The sequence below is a fragment of the Hyla sarda genome, chromosome 4 (assembly GCF_029499605.1).
Source record: "Hyla sarda isolate aHylSar1 chromosome 4, aHylSar1.hap1, whole genome shotgun sequence".
Classification (NCBI taxonomy): Eukaryota; Metazoa; Chordata; class Amphibia; order Anura; family Hylidae; genus Hyla; species Hyla sarda.
In genome coordinates this window covers 270125274-270148692 of record NC_079192.1, presented here as the reverse complement: position 1 = coordinate 270148692, position 23419 = coordinate 270125274, and the positions used below count along the sequence as shown (strand labels likewise).

General features: G+C 44.1%; 1 protein-coding gene and 1 non-coding gene across 6 annotated transcripts in view; both read left to right on the top strand.

Moving 5' to 3' along the window:
• Positions 1–23419, top strand: part of CPSF6 (cleavage and polyadenylation specific factor 6) — a 48667-nt gene that overhangs the window by 532 nt on the left and 24716 nt on the right. For all 5 annotated transcript variants that reach the window (XM_056574181.1, XM_056574182.1, XM_056574179.1 and 2 more), the window contains exons 2-4: positions 5977–6186; positions 11277–11380; positions 19524–19669. In XM_056574181.1, the coding sequence (XP_056430156.1) occupies positions 5977–6186; positions 11277–11380; positions 19524–19669 (460 nt within the window). The remainder of the gene's footprint in view (positions 1–5976; positions 6187–11276; positions 11381–19523; positions 19670–23419) is intronic.
• LOC130268094 (U2 spliceosomal RNA) lies at positions 21685–21867 on the top strand. Its single transcript, XR_008843461.1, has one exon. It is a non-coding gene; the product is annotated as a U2 spliceosomal RNA (small nuclear RNA).

Genomic DNA, 23419 nt, shown 5'->3' with positions numbered 1-23419 from the left:
ATTGCCCTGTTTTGTAGGAACATCGTCAGGACTGGTGGGGCATAGCACTGAGTGACTGGGATCTGATCCCTATTGAATTGGGATGGTTCGCAGGTTCTTTCCACTGTATATGAAACAGCTTTATAATTCAATGAAGATTTCTTAAAATGCGATTTACTGCATAACAATATTGGGGGGAGATTTATCAAAACCTTTCCAGAGGGAGTTGCCCATAGCAACCAATCAGATAATTTTTAACAAGGCCTCAGCTAAATATAAGTGATCTGATTGGTTGCTATGGGCAACTTTTCCTCTGGACAGGTTTTGATAAACCTCCCCCATTCTCTCCATAAGTGTCCATTGAAGCTTTTATTGACAATGTCTAGACTTGTCAGTAGGGGTATACTGGTGCCTCAAAATGTAAAATTTGAAAATAAAAAAACTCCCCTATTCCTGCAGCCGTTGGCTTCCTCCTTCATGTGTCATGTTCTTCAAGGTTGACACAGAAATTTGGACATCTGGACAAAGACCTAACTAAAAGAATTACTGTGGTGCAGGAGAGCTTATTACTAAAGTACGTCTTTAAAAGAGTACTCCAGGATATGAAAACATGACCCCCTGCGATATTCCATACGGGGCCCCAGCAGTCAGCAGCAGCCGGCAGGCTTTAGTCAGGGTTTGACATATCCCAAGTCAACATAGGGACTAAGATTTTGTCAGCCCTTTTACAGGAGGGGTTGTCTCTTTTAAATAGAACAGTTTTATTACCTCCACCTCTATTCCCATTCTGATTCCCGCTTCTGCCTTCGGTTGGCACTAGTGTTACATGAGCAGCGGATGCCAGGTGATAACCCCAGCGAATCAGTGGCCATGGCTGTCACTCTCCAACTTTTATGGCCATAAAAGTTTACTGGGTTGGTATTACCAGCCATATTACCAGCTGAGCATGCTTCATACCCGGCTGATCCCAGTTAATGCCAGGCATCGCTGATCAGAGTGAAGTCTGGCATTAGGCTTTTAGACACTGCAATCAAAATTGATTGCGGCATCTAAGTGTGGATAGTTTTATTCCCGGCTATATGCAATCCGAAGATGTGGACTAAAAAAAGTAACCAAAGATAAAAAAAAAGTGTAAAAGTTATTAACCCTTTCAGGACTCAGCGGTTTTCCGTTTTTGCACTTTTGCTTTTTCCTCCTCACCTTCTGAAAATAACGCTTTCAGTTTTCCACAAACAGACCTATATGAGGGCTTTTTTTATGCACTACTGATTTTACTTTGTAAGGACATCAGTCATTTCACCACAAAATCTATGGCGAAACCGAAAAAAAAATTTTGTGGGACAAAAAAAACACCATTTTGTAATTTTTTTGCGGCTTCTGTTTCTATGCAGTGCACTTTTCGGTAAAAATGACACCTTATATTTATTCTATAGGCCCATATGGTTACAAGGATCCCCAATTTACATTTTTTATTATACTACTTCAAAAAAAAAAACTACATTAGTTAAATTAGTATGTTGGTTTGTTTTTATTTATGCCTCTCCTTATGGATTTTTAAAGGGGTACTCCAGTGGAAAACAATGTTTCTTTAACCTCTTGGGGACGAAGGGTGTACAGGTACGCCCGTGGGAATTTCGGGTCCGGACCGGGATGCCTGCTGATATCTATTAGCAGGCATCCTGTGCCAATGCGATTTCCAGGGTACATTCACACGGGCAGGTTTACAGTGAGTTTCCTGCTTCAAGTTTGAGCTGCGTGAAACTTTCCACCGCATTGCAAACTCCTAGTGGGAAAGTCACCGTAAACCCGCGTCAGTGCGAATTTACCCTAAAAACACTACATATACACCCCCTTATTCGGTCCCCCCCCCCCCCCCCCAATAAAAATGAAAAACATATTGTACGGCAGTGTTTCCAAAATGGAGCCTTCAGTGGTTGCAAAACAACTCCCCCCAGCATTTCCGGACAGCCCATGCCTGTCCAGGCATGCTGGGAGTTTAGCAACAGCTGAAGCAACAGAGGTATTCTACGCCAGTGATTCCCAATGTCCACCCCTGTGCAATCCCTAATTTAGTCCTCAAATGCGCATGGCGCTCTTTCACTTCGGAGCCCTATCGTATTTCAAGGCAACAGTTTAGGGCCACATATGGGGTATTTCCGTACTCGGGAGAAATTGCGTTACAAATTTTGGGGGTCTTTTCTCCTTTTACCCCTTATGAAAAGGAAACGTGGTGGGGGTGCTACACCAGCCTGTTAGTGTAAAAAAAAAAATGTACACTAACATGCTGGTGTTGCGGTAAAAGGGGAAAAAAAATACCCCATATGTGGGCTTAAAATGCTATGTGGACGCACAACAAGGATCAGGAGTAAGAGCGCACTATGTATATTTGAGACTTAAATTGGTGATTTGCACAGGGGTGGCTAATTTTACAGCGGTTCTGACATAAACTCAAAGAAATAAATACCTATCTGTGACCCCCATTTTAAAAACTACACCCTTCATGGAACGTAACAAGGGGTATAATGAGCCTTAACACCCCACAAGTGTTTAACAAAGTTTCGTTAAAGTTGGGTGGGAAAATGAAAAAAACATATTTTTTTTTTCACTAAAATGCTGGTGTTACCCTAAATTTTTCATTTTCACAAGGGAAAATTGGAAAAAAGCCCCGCATTTGTAACTCAATTTCTTCTGAGTAAGAACATACCCCATATGTGGATGTAAAGTGCTCTGCAAGCGAACTACAATGCTCAGAAGAGAAGGAGCGCCATTGGGCTTTTGGAGAGAAAATGTGTCCACAATTGAAGGCCACGTATATTTTCAAAGCCCCCATAGTGTCAGAACAATGGACCCCCCTCCCGCCCACATGTGACCCCATTTTGGAAACTACACCCCTCACGTAATGTAATAAGGGGTGCAGTGAGCATTTACGCCCTACAGGTGTCTGACAGATTTTTGGAACAGTGGTCCAAGGGGGGGGGGGGGTCATTTTCTCCCATTAATTACCCTTTGTAAAAATGGTAAATTTGGGGGGGGGGGGGGGGGGAAACTTTTTTTTTTTTTTAATTTACACATCCGACTTTAACGAAAAGTTGTCAAACACCTGTCGGATGTTACGGCTCACTGGACCCCTTGTTACGTGCCTTGAGGGGTGTAGTTTCCAAAATAGTATGCCATGTGTTTTTTTTTTTCTGTTCTGGCACAATAGGGGCTTCCTAAATGGGACCTGTCCCCCCCCAAAAACCATTTCAGCAAAATTCACTCTCCAAAATCCCATTATTGCTCCTTCCCTCCTGAGCCCTCTACTGCGCCACCGAACACTTGACATACACATATGAGGTATTTCCTTTTTGGGGGGCTTTTTCTCCTATTACCCCTTGTAAAAATTCTAAAACTGGGTCTACAAGAACATGTGAGTGTAAAAAATGTTTTAGAATTTACTCCCTCACCTTGCTGCTATTCCTGTGAAACACCTAAAGGGTTAACACACTTACTGAATGTCATTTTGAATACTTTGAGGGGTGCAGTTTTTATAATGGGGTCATTTGTGGGGTATTTCTAGTAAAAGGACCTTCAAATCCACTTCAAACCTGAACTGGTCCCTGAAAAATTCTGATTTTTAAAATTTTGTGGAAAATTGCTGCTGAACTTTGAAGTCCTCTGATGTCTTCCGAAAGTAAAAACATGTCAACTTTATGATGCAAACATAAAGTAGACATATTGTATATGTGAATCAATATAAAATGTATTTGATATGTCGATTTTCCTTACAAGCAGAGAGCTTCAAAGTTAGAAAAATGCTAAAATTTCAATTTTTTCATCACATTTTGGAATTTTTCATCAAGAAATGATAAAAGTATCGATGAAAATTTACCACTACCATAAAGTAGAATATGTCACGAAAAAACAGTCGGAATCAGAATGAAAAGTAAAAGCATCACAGTTATTAAAGGAGTACTCTGGTGCAGAGTATTCCTGCTCCATCCTGCCTGGGCTGCAAAAGAAATGAAAATAAACAATCACTCACCTCCCTGGGTTCCCGCGGAGCGCCAGTACAGCCTTTCGGTCCTCCGGTCCATCTTCTTCATACTTCCATGTGAACGAAGTGTCACATGGCGCTCAGGCTATCGCCGGCCGCCGCGATGTTCTGCCTCAGTCCATAATAGGCTGAGCGCCATGTGACGCTTCGTTCACACAGAGGTATGAAGAGGATGGACCGGAGGAGCGATCAGCTGTAGTGGCTCTCCGCGGGAACCCAGGAAGGTGAGAGATGGTTTATTTTCATTTTTTTGCAGGACGGAGCAGGAATACTCTGCACCAGAGTACTCCTTTAATGCTTAAAGTGACAGTGGTCAGATGTGCACCACTCTGGTCCTTAAAGTGAAAATGGGCTTGGTCCTTAAGGTGTTAAATCAACTTGTTCCAGAAAGTTAAATAGACTTGTAAATTACTTAATTAAAAAATCTTAATCCTTCCATTACTTATCAGCTGCACTATGCTCCACAGGAAGTTCTTTTCTTTTTGAATTTCTTTTCTGTCTGACCACAGTGCTCTCTGCTGACACCTCTTACCATGTCAGGAACTGTCCAGAGCTGGAGATGTTTGCTATGGGGATTTGTTCCTGCACTGGACAGTTCCTGACATGGACAGAGGTGTCAACAGAGAGCACTTTGGTCAGATAGAAAAGAAATTGAAAAAGAAAAGAACTTCCTGTGGAGCATACAGCAGCTGATAAGTACTAGAAAGATAAATAAATTAAGATTAAGTAATTTACAAATCTGTTTAACTTTCTGGAACCAGTTGATTTAAAGAAACATTGTCTTCCACTGGAGTACCTCTTTAAAAATCCATAAAAGGGGGGGGGGGGGGGGGAGAATCAATAAAAACAAACAACCAACAACGTTTCGGAGGTTGCTCTTTTTCAAGGTCTTGATCAAGTCTTGAGGTGCTAGGAATTTTTACTTTGTCTGAGGTTTGCTGAATGTTAACGTAAAAAAATACCAAAATCCAAAAATGCTTACCGTATTTTTGGTCACTTTATATGCAGTAGTAGAAATTTTTTTTTTATAAAAATTTGATCAAAAGGTCATATCAAAACAAAAATGGTACCAATAAAAACTACAGATTGTGGTGCAAAAAAGAGCCCTCATATGGGCTTGTAGGGCATTTTGTAAACACATTAAAGTCTTCTTTAGATGAGCTTTTGCAGTGGTTAATGATTGAACAAATGCGACTTTTAGTAGAAAGTTGCAAATGTGCTCATGGCCTCTTTTAGTCACTAATTAAGAATAAGTGCCACCAACCCTCTAAAAGTATCTAAACTGGCACCATGTCCCATTTTAATGCAAGCCCTGATGGCCTATATGTTACTGTGTGAGGTGAATAAAGAATGTTTTTTTTCTTTCAGTTCTATGTTTATGTGTGATACTAATGTCCTTTAATTAAGCCAATGATCAGTTGTGTTAGTTAATAAAGTATGCAGGGTTAAAGGGGTACTCCAGTGAAAAACAGTTGTTTTTTTTTTAACTCAACTGGTGCCAGAAAGTTTAACAGATTTGTAAATTATTTCTATATAAAAATCTTAATCCTTCCAGTATCAGCTGCTGTATACTACTGAGGAAGTTTTTCTTTTTGAATTTCCTTCTGACCACAGTGCTCTTTGCGGACACCTCTGTCTAAATCCCCATAGGAAACCTCTCCTGTTCCTGAGACAGACAGACATGTGTCAGCATAGAGCACTGTGGTCAGACAGAAAAGAAATTCAAAAAGAAAATAATTCTGTGGAGCATACAGCAGCTAAGTACTGGAAGGGTTAAGATTTTTATATAGAAATAATTGACAAATCTGTTTAACTTTCTGGCACCATTTGATTAAAAAAAAAAATGTTTTCCACCGGAGTACCCTTTTAGGCTTGCATTGTTTGCTTTAAACAGATATTTAAATATACTTTGTCCATCTGTCCTGCCAAGTTCATAATTTCAAAGTACCTTTGCCTCGCAGGAAGCAGAATATGGGGCACATGAGCAGATTGAACTATATGAAGATGTAATTTCTCCTTCCGCAAATAATGGGGATGCTCCTGAAGATCGGGATTATATGGACAATCTTGCAACATCTGTCTCAGATGATGTTGTGAAAGGGTCTGCATCCAGTGTTGTATTTACTTATCCAGGAAAGAGAATCGCTTTGTATATCGGAAATCTAACATGGGTAAGTATGTTTATGACCGTTAAGCATTTCTACTCTTTCTACTGCTAATAAATTGTCATTTTCACGTAATGTTTATATTAGTAGCTGCAGCACCATTTAACCTCTTGGGGATGCAGGGCGTAATTATACGCCCTGCATCCCTGATCCTTAAGGACTCAGGGCATACCTGTACGCCCTGAGCATTTCCGGTCCCCACCGCTCGCTCTGCGCCTGTTTTTTTTAATTTTTTGCTAAACGTGTGGCTAGGCCCTCTTAGCTATAAAAGAGTAGTCCGCCACCGTTAGCTAAAGCCCACCCACAGCTGATCAGTCCTGTAGTACTGATAAGCGTTTTTTTTTTTTTGTGGTGCAGGAGCTTTTTCAGGTTATCTCGGCTTTTTTATTTTTTTGCACCTATAGGCGGTCTGTAACACCAGTAGCAGGCCTGTGATGTGTGGACGGAACATACCTCTGTGTGCTGCCTACCCCACCGCTGTCAGTGACTCATCACTGATCAGCGTTTTTTTGGGGGTTCAGGTGGGTGCATTTTTCAGGGTTAAGCGTTTTTCTATTTTATTTTTCGGGTATTTTGTGTGGGGGTCTGTACTTGCCACCAGCCACTGTTCTGGACTGAGTGGCCAAACCCCCCCACTGACTTCTGCGCTCCCTGCCGCCACCAAGCACTAATCAGTGTGCACACCACTGATTAGGTAAACCCGTTTTTTTGCGCTAGAATCTATTTATTTATTTTCTTTTTTTTCTTTTTTAGTTTATATTTTTTTCGGTTAGGGAGGTAGTCTCGCACCACACACAGCACATACACAAATAAAGTTTTCACCACACACATACACACCCCCCCATCCCCATTAGAGTAGGGAAATGGCCTGCAGGGCATTTTCAGCAGAGGAGGCATATGCCATAATTGCTTCCTACACTGAAAGTGCCACAGGACGAGGAAGACCTCAGCTTCCTTATTTCTTCCATGTTCTCCTCATTTTCTGATGATGAGCCACCAAGGTGGCGGAGACGCCACCATGCAAGGTCGCAAACCTCCTCTGCTCCTGACTCTGTGCCCCATGCTGGTATGAATCCTCCTGGCGCTCACTAGTCAAGCCCCGAGCCAAGTTTACTGGTGTCTGGTACCGGAGAACTTGTCTGGATTGAGCCAGTGGACCACAAGCCCGTGAATCCTGAGTTTGTTGATGACTCAGGAATCAAGATTGACATTGTCGTGTTCACTGAAATTGACTATTTTTTTTAACATTTTTCTTTTCAGTGACGACTTTGTCAATCTGATGGTTGACCAGACGAACTTGTTCGCCCAACAGCTCGTCGCTGCAAACCCAGGCTCCTTTTTAGCTCGGCCTGATGGCTAGGCCTAGTTAAGAAAATCAAAGGTCAAGCAGTACTCGAGTGGGTATGTCTTTTACCAGACCCCGCTGTACAGTATGGCCATGACCCGTCCCCGGTTCAAGGCCATCCGGAGATGTTTGCATTATGCTGATAATGCAGCATGTACCCCATCCCCCCCCCCCCCCCCCCCCGAACTGATCCCGCCTATGTCCCTGGGCGGGAGGTCGCTATTGATGAGTCTCTCATCAGCTTTAAGAGGGATGTCCTTATGCTGTCCACAATTTATGGGAATGGCAGCACCCCTGTCCCTGTGCGAGGTACCACGGGACCGGTCCTCAAGCCCGATTGTATTCTGGACTACAATCGGTATATGGGGGGAGTTGGTCTCTCTGATCAAGTCCTCAAGCCAAGGGATGCCATGCCGAAAACACGGGTATGGTACAAAAAAAAGTTACGGTCTACATGGTACAGGTTGCCATGTACAATTCTTTTGTACTGTCCCAGTACGCTGGCAACTCGGGGACATTCTTGGAGTTCCAAAAGGAAGTTCTAAAGGCCCTCATCTTTGGTGAACGCTAAGGAGCGGGTCAGAGCACCTCTGGAACTGTGGGCCCCCGGATCGTCCCCGGCCAACACTTTCCAGATGAGGTCCCACACTGGAAAGAAGGGACGAGCCCAGAAAAAAAATGCAGTCTGTGTCGCAAGAGGGGGATTCGGAAGGACACCCCACCACTCAATGTGACACTTTCCCCGAACATCCGGGCCTCTGCATTAAGAATTGCTTCAGGGAGTATCACACTTCCATGGAGCACTACATTTTTATCCTTTTCCTTTCCCCTGATTTTAAGTCCCCAGAATTCGATTCCAATGTACCAGTCCAGAGTACATTGTTTTCAAAATTTTAAAACCAACCCCCCCCACCCCCCAATTAAAAAAAGAAAAAAAATATATATATATTTCCCAATACCCCTGGTAATATTTTATTTCCCGTGGCGCCCCCCCCACCCCAAAAAAAATAAAAAATAAATAAAAAAGGGACACTGAGTCATCAGCATTGGAGGTTTGCAGTTGCCTCAAATGCGCAGCGCTCTCTCTCCACTTGAGCAGGGTGCGCGTTTGAGGTAACAGAATAGGGACGGCCACACACATCACATTCCCAGAATGATGATTCAGAGCATAGGGTTTGGGGCGGGCATCATTTTTACTTTTGGCTGTACTCTGGGTCATCATTCTGGGAAAATAATTGGCATATCAGTAAAATTGCAATTTTCTTCCCCCCCATAGTACACTTCATCCATTCTTGGAAAATAAATTTAGGGAACACCTGTCTGTTCCAAATCTCCACTTCACCCCTATACACCTTCACTAGGGGGTGTACTGTTTGTAGTATTCTCACATGTGGATGTTCCTTTCTTGTACTTTCCTCTGAATATATGTAACAGTTAGGTCCGTAAGAAACATCCGCCTCAATTGCGAAGAGTTCTCACTCATGAGCTCTGTCGTATTTCCAGGCGACAATTCGGAGTCACATGTTAGTTGTTCCCAGAAAGATGGAGCAGAGCATAAGTTGAAAATTGCAATTTTCAAAGGTTACCCTTCATCCATTCCTGGAAAATAAATTTAGGAAACACCTGTGCGTTCAATGTCCTTTTTACCCCTATAGTTATTCCTCAGGGTACTTTCTGTAATGGTGTCACATGTGGGTGTTTCATTTTTGTATTTTCCTCTGAATGTATGCAACTGTCAGCTACTGATATGCCATAGGCCTCAAATGCAAACAGACCTCTGACTTCTGAGCCTTGTTGTGCGCCCGCCCAGCATGTTACCCCATATGTGGATGTATTTTCACAGTCAGGAGAAAAAGCCCTCCAAAATTTGTAACCCAACTTCTCCCATTACCCCTTGTGAAAATGTAAAAAATTGGGCAACCCCAGCATTTTAGTGTAAAAAATCTAATTTTTCAATTTACGGACCACTGTTCAAAAAAACCTGTGAGGTGTACCCTTTGTTACATTCCTTGAGGGGTGTAGTTTTAAAATTGTGGTCACTTGCAGTTTTATTTATTTTTTATTTATTTTTATTTTTTTATAGATTTTATGTCAGAACCTCAACTATTGCAGTGCAAAGCACCACTTTAGGCCTCAAATCTCATCGCTCCCAAGCTATGTTTTGCACCCGCATAGTATTTTTCTGCCTTATATGGGGTATTTCCTTATTCTGTAGAAATTGGGATACATATTTTGTGAAGATCTTTTATTCTTACTACTTTTGAAACAAAAATTTTTTGGGTTAATACCAGCAATTTAGTGTTAATAATCAATTTTCACTTTTACAGACCACTGTTCAAAAAACCTGTGAGGTGTAAGTACTCACTGTAACAGCCATCAAGCCCCCTCCCATAGACATGAATGGAGTGGGCGTAACGTGACGTCACATCCCCAGTCCTGGAAACCCGGAGGTTTCCGAAACGGGAGATGCAGCCCCGCATATCCTTTGGATAGGGGATAAGATGTTTTTGGGGGTTAAAAAAAAAAAAAAAATATATATATATATATATATATATATATATATATATATATACATACAAAATGCCTCTTTAAAGGGGTATTTCAGGATTTTTATTTATTCGACTATGCTTAGTGTAGTTCATAATATAATATCTGTACCTGCGTTTCATGGTGATATAGCAATTCTCCTGTGATTTTTGCCCCAATGTTTAACAGCATACGAAATACATGTTGTCTCAGGTTTTCCCAGGTTGCAGTGCAACCAGAGACATTACATCACTATTCACTAGATGAAAGGGAGTCTATCTTTGCTTCAGTGGGTGGAGCAACTGCTGGGTGAGAAGGAATTGTAGTTTTGCAACAGTTGGAGGCACTATGGATAACATTTTCAATGGGTGGGGTGGCTAATGTGTGGGAAAGAAAAAAGTTACGTCACATTTAGACAAGGAATCATGGGACCTGTATTTAGAGCAGGGGTTCTGAACTAGTTGTGCGTGGGTATGCAATGCGCTACAAATACCGGCCATGCATTGGCCAGTATTTATTAGCGCATTGCGGGGAATGGCTATGGCAGCTCTCAGTAAAGTATTGCTGCCGCAGCTCACTTTATCTGGCTCTGGTAATGTGAAAGCTGTGGGCAGAATCACACCAGTTTTTCACTCACCCAGTTTGATAAACATACCCAAAGCTAGTGGTATTTAAAGTTTTTTTTTTTTTTTTTTTTCTAGGTAGAAACCCTAATGTTAGTGTTACAGTATGGACACTTGCACTGTACTTGCATTTTATATGGCTCATTCTGTTGCAATGACCACTACTCATGTAAATGACTGGGTGGAGTACGGCAGCATTTCTTAGAGAGGTGAGGGGTACGAGTAGCTTAGCTCTAGAGGTCGGATTTCCAATGACCCACTCACTTCATTGGCCAACACTGAGTGATAGTGCCCCGTTAGCACGTAATCACAAATGAAAATACTGGTACAGTGCTTGTGAAAGTTCGAGCACAGAGGCAGAGTAAATATTCAGCCTATAATAGAGTAGCTAATATGGGCTTCTACCGGAGAAACTTCTTTAACTATTGGGTAGCTGTCTCATTTTCAATGGACAGTAGTATGCATAAGACCTTTTTTTAGTTTTTATTAGTAGGATTTGTGGATTATACCGATTTATGTAAACCATATCCTTTAAAATGTCTTCCTTACAAATCTTAATGTATCTGCTGCTTCAAGCTAATTTTGTTTATTTCTGTTTTTAGTGGACAACAGATAAAGACTTAACAGATGCTGTTCACTCTTTGGGTGTCAATGATATTTTGGAAATAAAGTTTTATGAAAATCGTGCAAATGGACAGTCAAAAGGGTGAGCCGAAACTTTCTAATGCCATGAACACACAAATGAAAATTTAGTAAAAACTCAACTTTTAACTACCGTATATACTCGAGTATAAGCCGACCCGAGTATAAGCCGAGACCCCTAATTTCAACCCAAAATCCCAGGAAAAGTTATTGACTCGAGTATAAGCCTAGGGTGGGAAATACCTCATCCCCCCTGTCATCATCCAGACCCGTCATTAACATCCTCATCATCCCCTTGTCATCATCCCACACATCCCCCCTTCATCATCCCCTTGTCATCATCCCACACATCCCCCCTTCATCATCCCCTTGTCATCATCCCACACATCCCCTTATCCCACACATCCCCCCTTCATCATCCCCTTGTCATCATCCCACACATCCCCCCTTCATCATCCCCTTGTCATCATCCCACACATCCCCTTATCATCCCACACATCCCCCCTTCATCATCCCCTTGTAATCATCCCACACCCCCCCCCCCTTCATCATCCCCACCCCCCTTCATCATCCCCACAACCCCCCCCCCCCCTTCATCATCCCCACACCCCCCCCCCCCTTCATTGTCCTCTTCTCATCATTCGCCCTCAGTGGTCTTCAACCTGCGGACCTCCAGAGGTTTCAAAACTACAACTCCCAGCAAGCCCGGGCAGCCATCGGCTGTCCGGGCTTGCTGGGAGTTGTAGTTTTGAAACCTCCGGAGGTCCGCAGGTTGAAGACCACTGCGGCCTTCAACATGCGGACCTCCAGAGGTTTCAAAACTACAACTCCCAGCAAGCCCGGGCAGCCATCGGCTGTCCGGGCTTGCTGGGAGTTGTAGTTTTGAAACCTCCGGAGGTCCGCAGGTTGAAGACCACTGCGGCCTTCAACATCATCCAGCCCCCTCTCACCCCCTTTAGTTCTGAGTACTCACCTCCGCTCGGCGCTGGTCCGGTCCTGCAGGGCTGTCCGGTAAGGAGGTGGTCCGGTGAGGAGGTGGTCCGGGCTGCTATCTTCACCGGGGGCGCCTCTTCTCCGCGCTTCCGGCCCGGAATAGAGCCGTTGCCTTGACAGCGACGTATCTGCGTCGTTGTCAAGGCAACGTGACTATTCTGAGGCCGGGCCGGAAGCGCTTAGAAGAGGCCTCCCCGGTGAAGATAGCAGCCCGGACCACCTCCTCACCGGACCACCTCCTTACCGGACAGCCCTGCAGGACCGGACCAGCGCCGAGCGGAGGTGAGTACTCAGAACTAAAGGGGGTGAGAGGGGGCTGGATGATGTTGAAGGCCGCAGTGGTCTTCAACCTGCGGACCTCCGGAGGTTTCAAAACTACAACTCCCAGCAAGCCCGGACAGCCGATGGCTGCCCGGGCTTGCTGGGAGTTGTAGTTTTGAAACCTCTGGAGGTCCGCATGTTGAAGACCACTGCGGGTGGGGGAGTTCACTCGAGTATAAGCCGAGGGGGGTGTTTTCAGCACGAAAAATCGTGCTGAAAAACTCGGCCTATACTCGAGTATATACGGTAGTTTAAAATTCATGAATTGTCCATGAACTAATTTTATTTGTATCTCAAATGTATAAAATGCTGAAATCCAATATATAAAACTTAAGCTGCCTGATGGTGAAATTTTGGAGATCATCATTGAAAAGGGGTATTTTCATCTCAACTAAACAGTGAGGACAAACTGGGAGTTGTAGTTTTGCTAATGCTAGGGGAGATGTGAGCAGACAGCATACTGAGAGAGGGGGCGGAGACCTCCACAGTGAGGCCACGCCCCCTCCCTTTGAGAGGAATTCAGATTCGTGAGCTAAATTTAAAAGTGTAATAAAAAAATAAAGGTGCTAGACACATAAAAATTTGATGTATATGGTCAGGATTAGGTACTGAGTGATATATTAAAAAAAATTTTTTGGGTTGGATCTGATGGGTACGCTTTAAGGACACATCCAATTTTATTTTTGCATTAACGTTTTTTCTTCCACGCCTTCTAAAAATCAGAACCCTCTTATATTTCCATCCACAGACCCATGTGAGGTCTTGTTTTCTTGTGCGACCAATTGTGCTTTGTAATGCCATCACTCACTTAACCCCTTAACGACCGAGCCCTTTTTCACCTTAAGGACCAGAGCATTTTTTGAACATCTGACCACTGTCACTTTAAACATTAATAACTCTGGAATGCTTTTAGTTATCATTCTGATTCCGAGATTGTTTTTTCGTGACATATTCTACTTTAACTTAGTGGTAAAATTTTGTGGTAACTTGCATCCTTTCTTGGTGAAAAATCCCCAAATTTGATGAAAATATGAAAATTTTGCATTTTTCTAACTTTGAAGCTCTCTGCTTGTAAGGAAAATGGATATTCAAAATAATTTTTTTTTGGGTTCACATATACAATATGTCTACTTTATGTTTGCATCATAAAATTTGAGTTTTTACTTTTGGAAGACACCAGAGGGCTTCAAAGTTCAGCAGCAATTTTGAAATTTTTCACAAAATTTTCAAACTCACTATTTTTCAGGGACCAGTTCAGTTTTGAAGTAGATTTGAAGGGTCTTCATATTAGAAATACCTCATAAAAGACCCCATTATAAAAACTGCACCCCCAAAGTATTCAAAATGACATTCAGTAAGTGTATTAACCCTTTAGGTGTTTCACAGGAATATCAGCAAAGTGAAGGAGAAAATTCAAAATCTTAATTTTTTACACTCTCATGTTCTTGTAGACCCAATTTTTGAATTTTTGCAAGGGGTAAAAACGAGAATTTTTACTTGTATTTGAAACCCAATTTCTCTCGAGTAAGCACATACCTCATATGTCTATGTTAATTGTTCAGCGGGCGCAGTAGAGGGCTCAGAAGGGAAGGAGCGACAAATGGTTTTTGGGGGGCATGTCACCTTTAGAAAGCCCCTATGGTGCCAGGACAGCAAAAAAAACCACATGGCATACCATTTTGGAAACTAGACCCCTCAGGGAACGTAACAAGGGGTAAAGTGAACCTTAATACCCCACAGGTGATTCACGACTTTTGCATATGTAAAAAAATTTTTATTTTTTTTACCTAAAATGCTTGGTTTCCCAAAAATGTTACATTTTTAAAAAGCGTAATAGCAGAAAATACCCCCTAAAATTTGAAACCCAATTTCTCCCGATTCAGAAAACACCCCATATGGGGGGTGAAAAGTGCTCTGCTGGCGCACTACAGGTCTCAGAAGAGAAGGAGTCACATTTGGCTTTTTGAAAGCAAATTTTGCTCTGGGGGCATGCCGCATTTAGGAAGCCAGGACAGCAAAAAAAAAAACATATGGCATACCATTTTGGAAACTAGACCCCTCGGGGAACGTAACAAGGGGTTGTGTGAACCTTTATACCCCACAGGTGTTTCATGACTTGGGGGGGGGAACATCCAGCTGTTGCAAAACTACAACTCTCAGCATGTAGGGTCTATCAGTGCATGCTGGGAGTTGTAGTTTTGCAACCGCTGGAGGCTCCGTTTTGGAAACAGTGACGTACCAGATGTTTTTCATTTTTATTGGGGAGGGGGGCTGTGTAGGGGTATGTGGATATGTAGTGTTTTTTACTTTTTATTTTTGTTTTAGTGTAGTGTTTTTAGGGTACAGTCGCACGGGCGGGGGTTCACAGTAGTTTCTCGCTGGCAGTTTGAGCTGCGGCAGAAAATTTGCCGCAGCTCAAACTTGCAGCCGGATACTTACTGTAATCCTTCGCCCATGTGAGTGTACCCTGTACGTTCACATTGGGGGGGGGAGGAAGAAACACCCAGCTGTTGCAAAACTACAACTCCCAGCATGTACGGTCTATCAGTGCATGCTGGGAGTTGTAGTTTTGCAACAGCTGGAGACACACAGGTTGTGAAACACTGAGTTTGGTAACAAACTCAGTGTTTTGCAACCAGTGTGCCTTCAGCTGTTGCAAAAGCTACAACCCCCAGCATGTACAGACAGCGGAAGGGCATGCTTGGTCTTGTAGTTATGCAACAGCCGGAGGCATACTACATTGGCTGGGGATGCTGGGGATTGTAGTTATGCAACAGCTGGAGACACACTGGTTTGCTACTTAACTCAGTGTGCCTTCAGCTGTTGCAAAACTACAACTCAGCAGTCACCGACAGCCAACGGGCATGCTGGGAGTTGTAGTTATGCAACCACCAGATGCACCACTACAACTCCCAGCATGCACTTTAGCTGATTGTGCAAGCTGGGAGTTGTAGTTATACAACAGCTGAAGGTACACTTTTCCATAGAAAAATGTGCCTCCAGCTGTTGCAAAACTACAGCTCCCAGCATGCCCTTTTTGCATGCTGGGAGCTGTTGCTAAGCAACAGCAGGAGGCTGTCACTCACCTCCTGCTGCTGCTCCACGATGTCAGTCCCTCGCCGCTGTCGCTCCTGGGGCCCCCATCCCAACAGGGACGCCGGGGATCGGGGTCCCCAGCACCCGGGGTCTTCTGCCCGCTCACGTCCTCCGGAAGAGGGGCGGAGCGGTTTGCGGAGATGACACCCGACCGATGAATAAGGGCGATCGTGAGGTGGCACCAGTGCCACCTCACCTCTGCTGGCAATGGCTGTTCGGGGCCGTCTCTGACGGCCCCGATCAGCCAGTAATTCCGGGTCTTGGGTCACTGGAGACCCGATTGACCCGGAATCTGCCGCAGATCGCTGGACTGAATTGTCCAGCGATCTGCGGCAATCGCCGACATGGGGGGACATAATGAACCCCCTGGGCGATATGCCGGGATGCCTGCTGAACGATTTCAGCAGGCATCCTGCCCCGGCTCCCCTCCGGCTAGCGGGGCCGGAAATGCTCAGGGCGTATCCATACGCCCTCGGTCCTTAAGGACTTGGAAACGGGGGCGTATGGATACGCCCTATGTCCTTAAGGGGTTAAAGGGGCCATTAAAATTTTTATTGGGGGAGGGGCTTTCACTTTTTAATTTTTTAACACTTTTTATGTTCCCACAGGGGACTATTTTTTGCAATGCATAGCACTGATCAGTATTATCCATAATTTACTTCTCTGGCCTGCTAGAAGGCAGACCAGAGAAGAAGACAGCGGGAGAATGGATGGAGGCAGTTAAGGGGACCTCCGTCTGCCATCTTGGATCATCCATTCTAAGTGCCGCATTGCTGCAGATGCCGTGATCTGTATTGATTGCAGCATCGGAGGGGTTAATCAGCCAAGGACCTACTGGTAATGGCTGATATCAATGATCGCACTGATGTCCACCATTACCATCAGGTCCTTGGCTGATAGCAGCTGGGACCTGCCTTGCATGATGTGAGCACCGCTTCTGGTGCCCTAATCATTTATAGAACGTAAATGTACGTCCTAGTGCGTTAAGTATCAGGGCACTAGTAACTGTCCGTTTATGTTCTATGTCGTCAAGGGGTTAAAAGGGTTGTTTGACCAAATGAAATCTTTGGCCCAGATTTATCTGTTTGAGACAAAAAGGTGATTGATTTTCCAATAGCAATCAATCACAGCTCAGGTTTCATATGTCATTGACAGCAATGTGGTCCACATTATTCATTCTTTGAGCAGTATAATGAGTAGGTAGTAGAAATAAATAGCGGCACTCACAGGTAAATGCAAGGTTCTTTACTCAAAAGAAATGACTCATTTGGAGTTAGGGCTGCTTGGACATTGCCAGTCCTCATAGAAGAAGAAGAAATTACATTGTGTTCATGGGCCCTAAGCCTTTGTGTGTATCCCAGACTTAGTAGAACATGACATGAGACAGCTTTATTTGTTTATAACAGGGCCAATCACATTGTTGCTCTAAGTGTCAGCTGCAGGTAAATGCTTAGGCTATGTTTACACGGCAGAATTTCTGCATGGAAATTCTTCGTGAATTTATAGCCAGTTCACTTCAATGGAATTCCTGCAATGGAAATTCTGCAGCAAAATTTCTGTGTGAATGAACTGCAGAATCCCATCAAAGTGTATTGGCTATGAATTCATTCAGAATTCTATGCAAAAATTCTGGCTTTTGAACATAGCCTTACTCCTTAACACTGCTGTGTCCTTTGTGAGCGGCTGATTTCCAGGTGCTTAGGTCCTGTCCAGAGACATCATATTGAAGCGTTGCTGACTGGACTACATATCAATCTACAAAGGTCACCAATTGAGCATCACAACTTTGTGAAGGCTGGAAGCTATCTATTTTTGTGTTGTTTAGCTCTTAAAGGAGTAGTCCGGCACGTACTTTTTTCATTTCATCCCGTCCGGGTTGCAAAATAAAATAAAACACACTTTCTCTTACCTGCCAACGAGCTGAAGCTCCGTGTGACGTGCCGGGCTAACAGGAAGTAAGAAGAATACAGCCCGGGGACCGAACACCTGTACCGGAGCTCCGAGGGCTCGTTGGCAGGTAAGAGAAAGTGTGTTTTCTTTTATTTTGCAGCCCGGACGGGATAAAATGAAAAAAGTGCGCGCCGGACTATTCCTTTAACCCCTTAAGGACCAAGGGCGTACAGGTACGCCCTTGGTCCTGCTCTCCTGATATAACGCGGGGTTACACAGTAACCCTGCGTCATATCACGGCGGGCCCGGCGTCATAGTGAAGCCGGGACCCGCCTCCAATAGCTCGCGGCGCCGCGCGCTATTAACCCTTTAGCCGCGCGCTCAGAGCTGAGACGCGCGGCTAAAAGTGAAAGTGGCCGGCTAGCTCAGTCGGGCTGTTCGGGATAGCCGCGGCTAATCGCGGCATCCCGAACAGCTGACAGGACAGCGGGAGGGCCCCTACCTGCCTCCTCGCTGTCCGATCGCCGAATGACTGCTCAGTGCCTGAGATCCAGGCATGAGCAGTCATGCGGCAGAATCGTTGATCACTGGTTTCTTATGAGAAACCAGTGATCAGCATAGAAGATCAGTGTGTGCAGTGTTATAGGTCCCTATGGGAGCTATAACACTGCAAAAAAAAAGTGAAAAAAAAAAAGTGAATAAAGATCATTTAACTCCTCCCCTATTAAAAGTTTGAATCACCCCCCCTTTTCCAATAAAAAAAAAAAACCACAGTGTAAATAAAAATGAACATATATGGTATCACCGCGTGCGGAAATGTCCGAATTATAAAAATATATCATTAATTAAACAGCTCGGTCAATGGCGTGCGCGCAAAAAAATTCCAAAGTCCAAAATAGTGCATTTTTGGTCACTTTTTATATCATTTCAAAATGAATAAAACGATCAATAAGTCCTATCAATGCAAAAATGGTACCGTTAAAAACTTCAGATCACGGCGCAAAAAATGAACCCTCATACCGCCCCATACACGGAAAAATAAAAAAGTTATAGGGGTCAAAAGATGACAATTTTAAACGTATTAATTTTCCTGCATGTAGTTATGATTTTTTTACAGAAGTCCGACAAAATCAAACCTATATAAGTAGGGTATCATTACAGAATACAGAATAAAGATAAGGTCATTTTTACCGAAAAATTTACTACGCAGAAACGGAAGCCCCCAAAAGTTACAAAACGGCGTTTTTTTCTCTCAATTTTGTCGCACAATGATTTTTTTTCCCGTTTCACCGTAGATTTTTGGGCAAAATGACTGACGTCATTACAAAGTAGAATTGGTGGCGCAAAAAATAAGCCATCATATGGATTTTTAGGTGCAAAATTGAATGAGTTATGATTTTTTAAAGGCAAGGAGCAAAAAACGAAAATGCAAAAAATGGAAAAAACCCCGGTCCTTAAGGGGTTAAGGACTGTACATATAGTTATGACAGAGTGCGTTCACACTGTGTAATTCAAGAGGAATTTACTCAAGTAATTCCTCTTGAATTCTTCTCTCCAAATTAATTCACATCTCCTCTGCCCATTGACTTTAATGTTATTTCTGCTGTCCTGTTCACACTGCGGAAATTCTGCTAGCAGAATTCCAACGCTGAATTCCGTTCCGCTTGAAGAAAGAACATGTTCATTCTTCAAGCGGAATCCGCTAGCAGAAATCAATTGAAGTCAATGGTAAGAAATAAATTCCGCCCGTAAATTTTTCTGTGTGAATTACACTCCATTTACTCCGTGTGAACGCACCCTTATGGTGACATGCATTTCATTGTTTAATGTTCATTGGTTTTTGGATACAAATATTGACATGGATTCTTAATTTGTTTTTTTTTGCATACTTTGATATATTTACAAAGGTTTGCCCTGATATGTGTTGGTTCGGAGTCCTCATCAAAGAAATTGATGGATCTATTGCCTAAGAGAGAACTCCATGGGCAGAATCCTGCTGTAACTCCCTGCAACAAGCAGTTTCTTAGTCAATTTGAAATGCAGTCAAGAAAAAGTAAGTATCCTCTCTTCCACATTATATTAGGTTTTATAAATGACATCCAGTGCTAAAATGCTTACCTTGGTGGTATGCTGTTAGCCCATACCACCTTTTAGTTTAATTCCTTTATATAAGGACATCTGTATGATACTTACAAAGTATCTTGTGACAGTGGGGCTTTCAATCTAAGATAAGTGATATTTTTGTGTAATTGATCATTTGTGGTGAATACTTTTAGAGGAACTGTGAAGCGGTTATGTAGGATTTAAAAATTAGTATATTCTCAATAGGTTATCAATATTAGGTTTAAGTCCAAGAATTTGCATCCCATTAACTGTTTGAAGAGGCAGTGGCACATAAGGGCAGCCTCATTATTGCTTACGCCAGTGTTACAGTACACAACATAACATAGCTGTGCAGGAAAGGGAGAGTTGGCTCCTTAAGGGTCTATTCACACGTACAGTATTCTGCGCATATTTGATGCACAGGATTTCAAGTCATTCAGTTTACATTGAAATCTGCAGTAGAAAATCCTGCGCATCAAATCTGCACAGAATACTGTACGTGTGAATAGTCCCTAAGGGTGCATTCACACTGCGGAGCGAACGCGGAATTTAGCGAGCGAAGATTCCGCCTGGCAGCCGCCGTCTGCGGTAGGACCCTGCGGCACTGCGCCGTCACCATTGACGGCTATGCAGTGCTCGAGGAATTCTGCACAAAGAATCCTGCTAAATAAACAGACATATGAAAACACGAAGTTCCCCTATTAAAGTCATTGAAATCCATTGTGTCCAGCTCAGGATTTTTTTTTTTTAAACCATAAAGGGGTTATCCACTATAAAGTGATTTTAGTACTTACCTGCCAGAACTGGGTATTTCTCATTGGATTTTGTTCTCTAAACTACACATCCCACAGTTCCATGCTTGATAGATTGAGGTCACTTTCCTTCCTCCCACACATCAGCTACCCCACCCATTGAAACAGTGTTTTGTAATCTGGGTGCCTACAGCTGTTGCAAAATTGAAGCAGGACTAGCACCCTCTGATCACCTAACAAGTGATGTCGGGTCTTGATCTTGGTCGCCTCATTGGGGAACACGATGGGGTATTATGCTGTTATCCACTAGGAGACTGACACAAAAAAAATGAATTTGGCTTCTCCCAGCAGGATATACCCACCCACTGGCTCAAAGCTAATCAGTTTTAGCTTAGTGTCAGTAGGAGGCAGACACAGGTCTGGAGCTCTCCAGGCCTGGTCTTTTCTGTTTATTTTCTAGCTAGGGATGTATAGTTAGGTTTTTTTCCTTTGTTAATTTTCTAGGTTGAGCGACAGGAGCATTGCGCTACCTGATCACCTACATGTGACAAAGGGGCACTGTGCATAGGGGTATGGGCCGTCAACCCCTTCTTGCCAACGGCCAGCGCCTGGCGGTAGTACCCTGGGTCCAGGTCCCCCACTTGCCCCTGGTTGCCTCGCTATGGCAGCTTGGTGTGATGCAGTGTGTGGTTTTTAGCTGGCTGAAGACTTCAGGGTGAGTGTAAAAAGATGGAGCAGTTGGTTTGTCCTACATTTCTTACCGTTTTGCGGCGAGGCACAGTAACCTGGCCGCATTCTATTCTCGCTGACCGAAGACCCTCTGCTTGCTGCCTCAGTGGGAAGCCTGACAGTCTCATCATGGGGCAGCAGGTCTCCGGTGGTGGGTGGTTCCTGAGCGGAGGTGGAGCTGTGGGGCCGGTCCAGCCACTCAAGTGTTTTAGCTCCCGGTCTCCAACTCCTGTGACTCTCTTACCTCCTCTTTTTTGGCAGCTCTGGGGGCGTGGTTCGTCTATAGCGTGCCCTGTCTTCTTATAAAAATAAAAAGTTTGCTTACAGGTGCTCTGCGTCCTCTAGTGGCTGCATAAATGATTTCTGTGCAGCTCTGTTGCAATCTGCTGTTGCAATCTGCTTTTGGGCCCCCTTTAGTGGCCAAAGGTGATTATTACACATTTAATTTATTTTATTTTTTTCATAACCTTTTTTTCTCCTGCTCATCGCTTCTCGGCTAAGATCAGGGGTAGTATTTGTTCTTATCAGTTTAATATCTAGCATGTCCCCTATCTGGGGACCATATAGTGCACAGGGTTTTAAGAACTGGAACCGTTGTCGAAACTTGCTTCCAACACCATATGCATTGACCCAAAATGGCAGTATCTTCGGGTACAGGGCACTGAGGCAGTATGATCGATTCCGTGCACTCCTAGTTTTCTCTCTGTTTTCTTGCCTGGTTTTACCCTGCGTCTAGCTTGAGGGCTCTCGGATTAAGCAGAAGTGATCCGCTGTTGTGGGTTGTATCTAAAGGTATGTGGGATAATACCTAACTATCCCTTTCACTTTCTTCAATTGCTTTGCCCCCTGGTCCAAATGTTTTGTGGCAAAGGACCTTTTGCGCTGTACCTTTTTGCATACATGGTCGCTGACCTAGAGTTTGCAGTACAGGCTTTCTAACACCTGTTCCCGAGCCACTTTTTCGGACTTTTGCCATTTCCGCAGCAACCTGTCGGTCACTTTCACGGAGGTGTAGGGTTTTGCCAGTGGTACAGCCTTAGTTACAGTACTCAGCGTAACTCGCCACACTGCTCTTTACATCCCTTAGGAACTACCAAGAAGCCTGACAGTCCCATTCCTATTTCTTTCTTCTCCGGCTTCCCATACCAAGTCTGCCGTGTCTCTTTGCAGCTTCCATATGGTGGTTCAACGTATAGTGGACCCTCTACAATGCCCATGGAGGGCGTGCCGTCTGCCACAGCTGCAGTTCCGGTCCTCCTCTGTGAGTGAGAGTTGACCGATGGACCCTGTACAACATCCATAAAGATTGCGACTTCTGCCACATACAAGGCTGTGGTTCAAATACCTACTATATTTCAGGGTTGACCATTGTGTAATGAACCCTCTGCAGCCACGGAGGATAGCCGCCTCATCCACAACTTTAGTTCAGGTTCTCCACTCCACGTGAGCACTGCCTGGAGGGGTGGCCCAGCATTCCACTGGACTCTGCTACGTCCATGGGAGCGTACTGTCTGCCTCATCTGTGGCTGACATTCTGGTCCACCACTAACAGTTAAAAGTGGGAGGGGACTTATGACTGTGTCCCTGTAAGTGCAGTGGACCTTCTACAGCAGCAGCGACCACTTTACCACTTACATAAGTGGTGTCACCTTGCTTTGCAGTGATCTCTGCTTTTGTTCTGGCGTGCCAGACTGTGCTCTGCCTGGTTGTTATTCACTGCCAGAAGCACATGCCCTGTTCCTGGTACAAGGGGTCCGGTGGGGTGACCCGGCATGTTCTCTGGGCACTCTACGTTAATGACGTCCTTTTTCCCCTACATAAGTTATCATTTGCCTTCCAGTGGTGTTGTTCACATGCTACTTACTTTCGCTCGCGCAGCCTACTACCATGTTGGAGGGGTAGGTTTCGGGGTAACGCACTGGTCAAAACAACCGTTTTCCTTGGCCCATTCCACAGGGAGGGTTGTTTGCGGGGTATCTGTGTTCAGGTTGATTCATGTCAGGGTGTAGTTGATTCCCACTCTGACTTAGTATTCCAAAGCATTGCAGATATATGCTGCCTGCTAGTTTTACACTAGCAGGCAGCATATGAGGACGTGCCTCTGGCACGTCCTCACAGGCAATACCCGGGGCAGACCTGGGGGTCCTTGTAAAGACCCCTGGCTGCCCAGGTAAGCAGCAGCACCCCGCGATCATTGCGGGGTTCTACAGGAGAGAGAC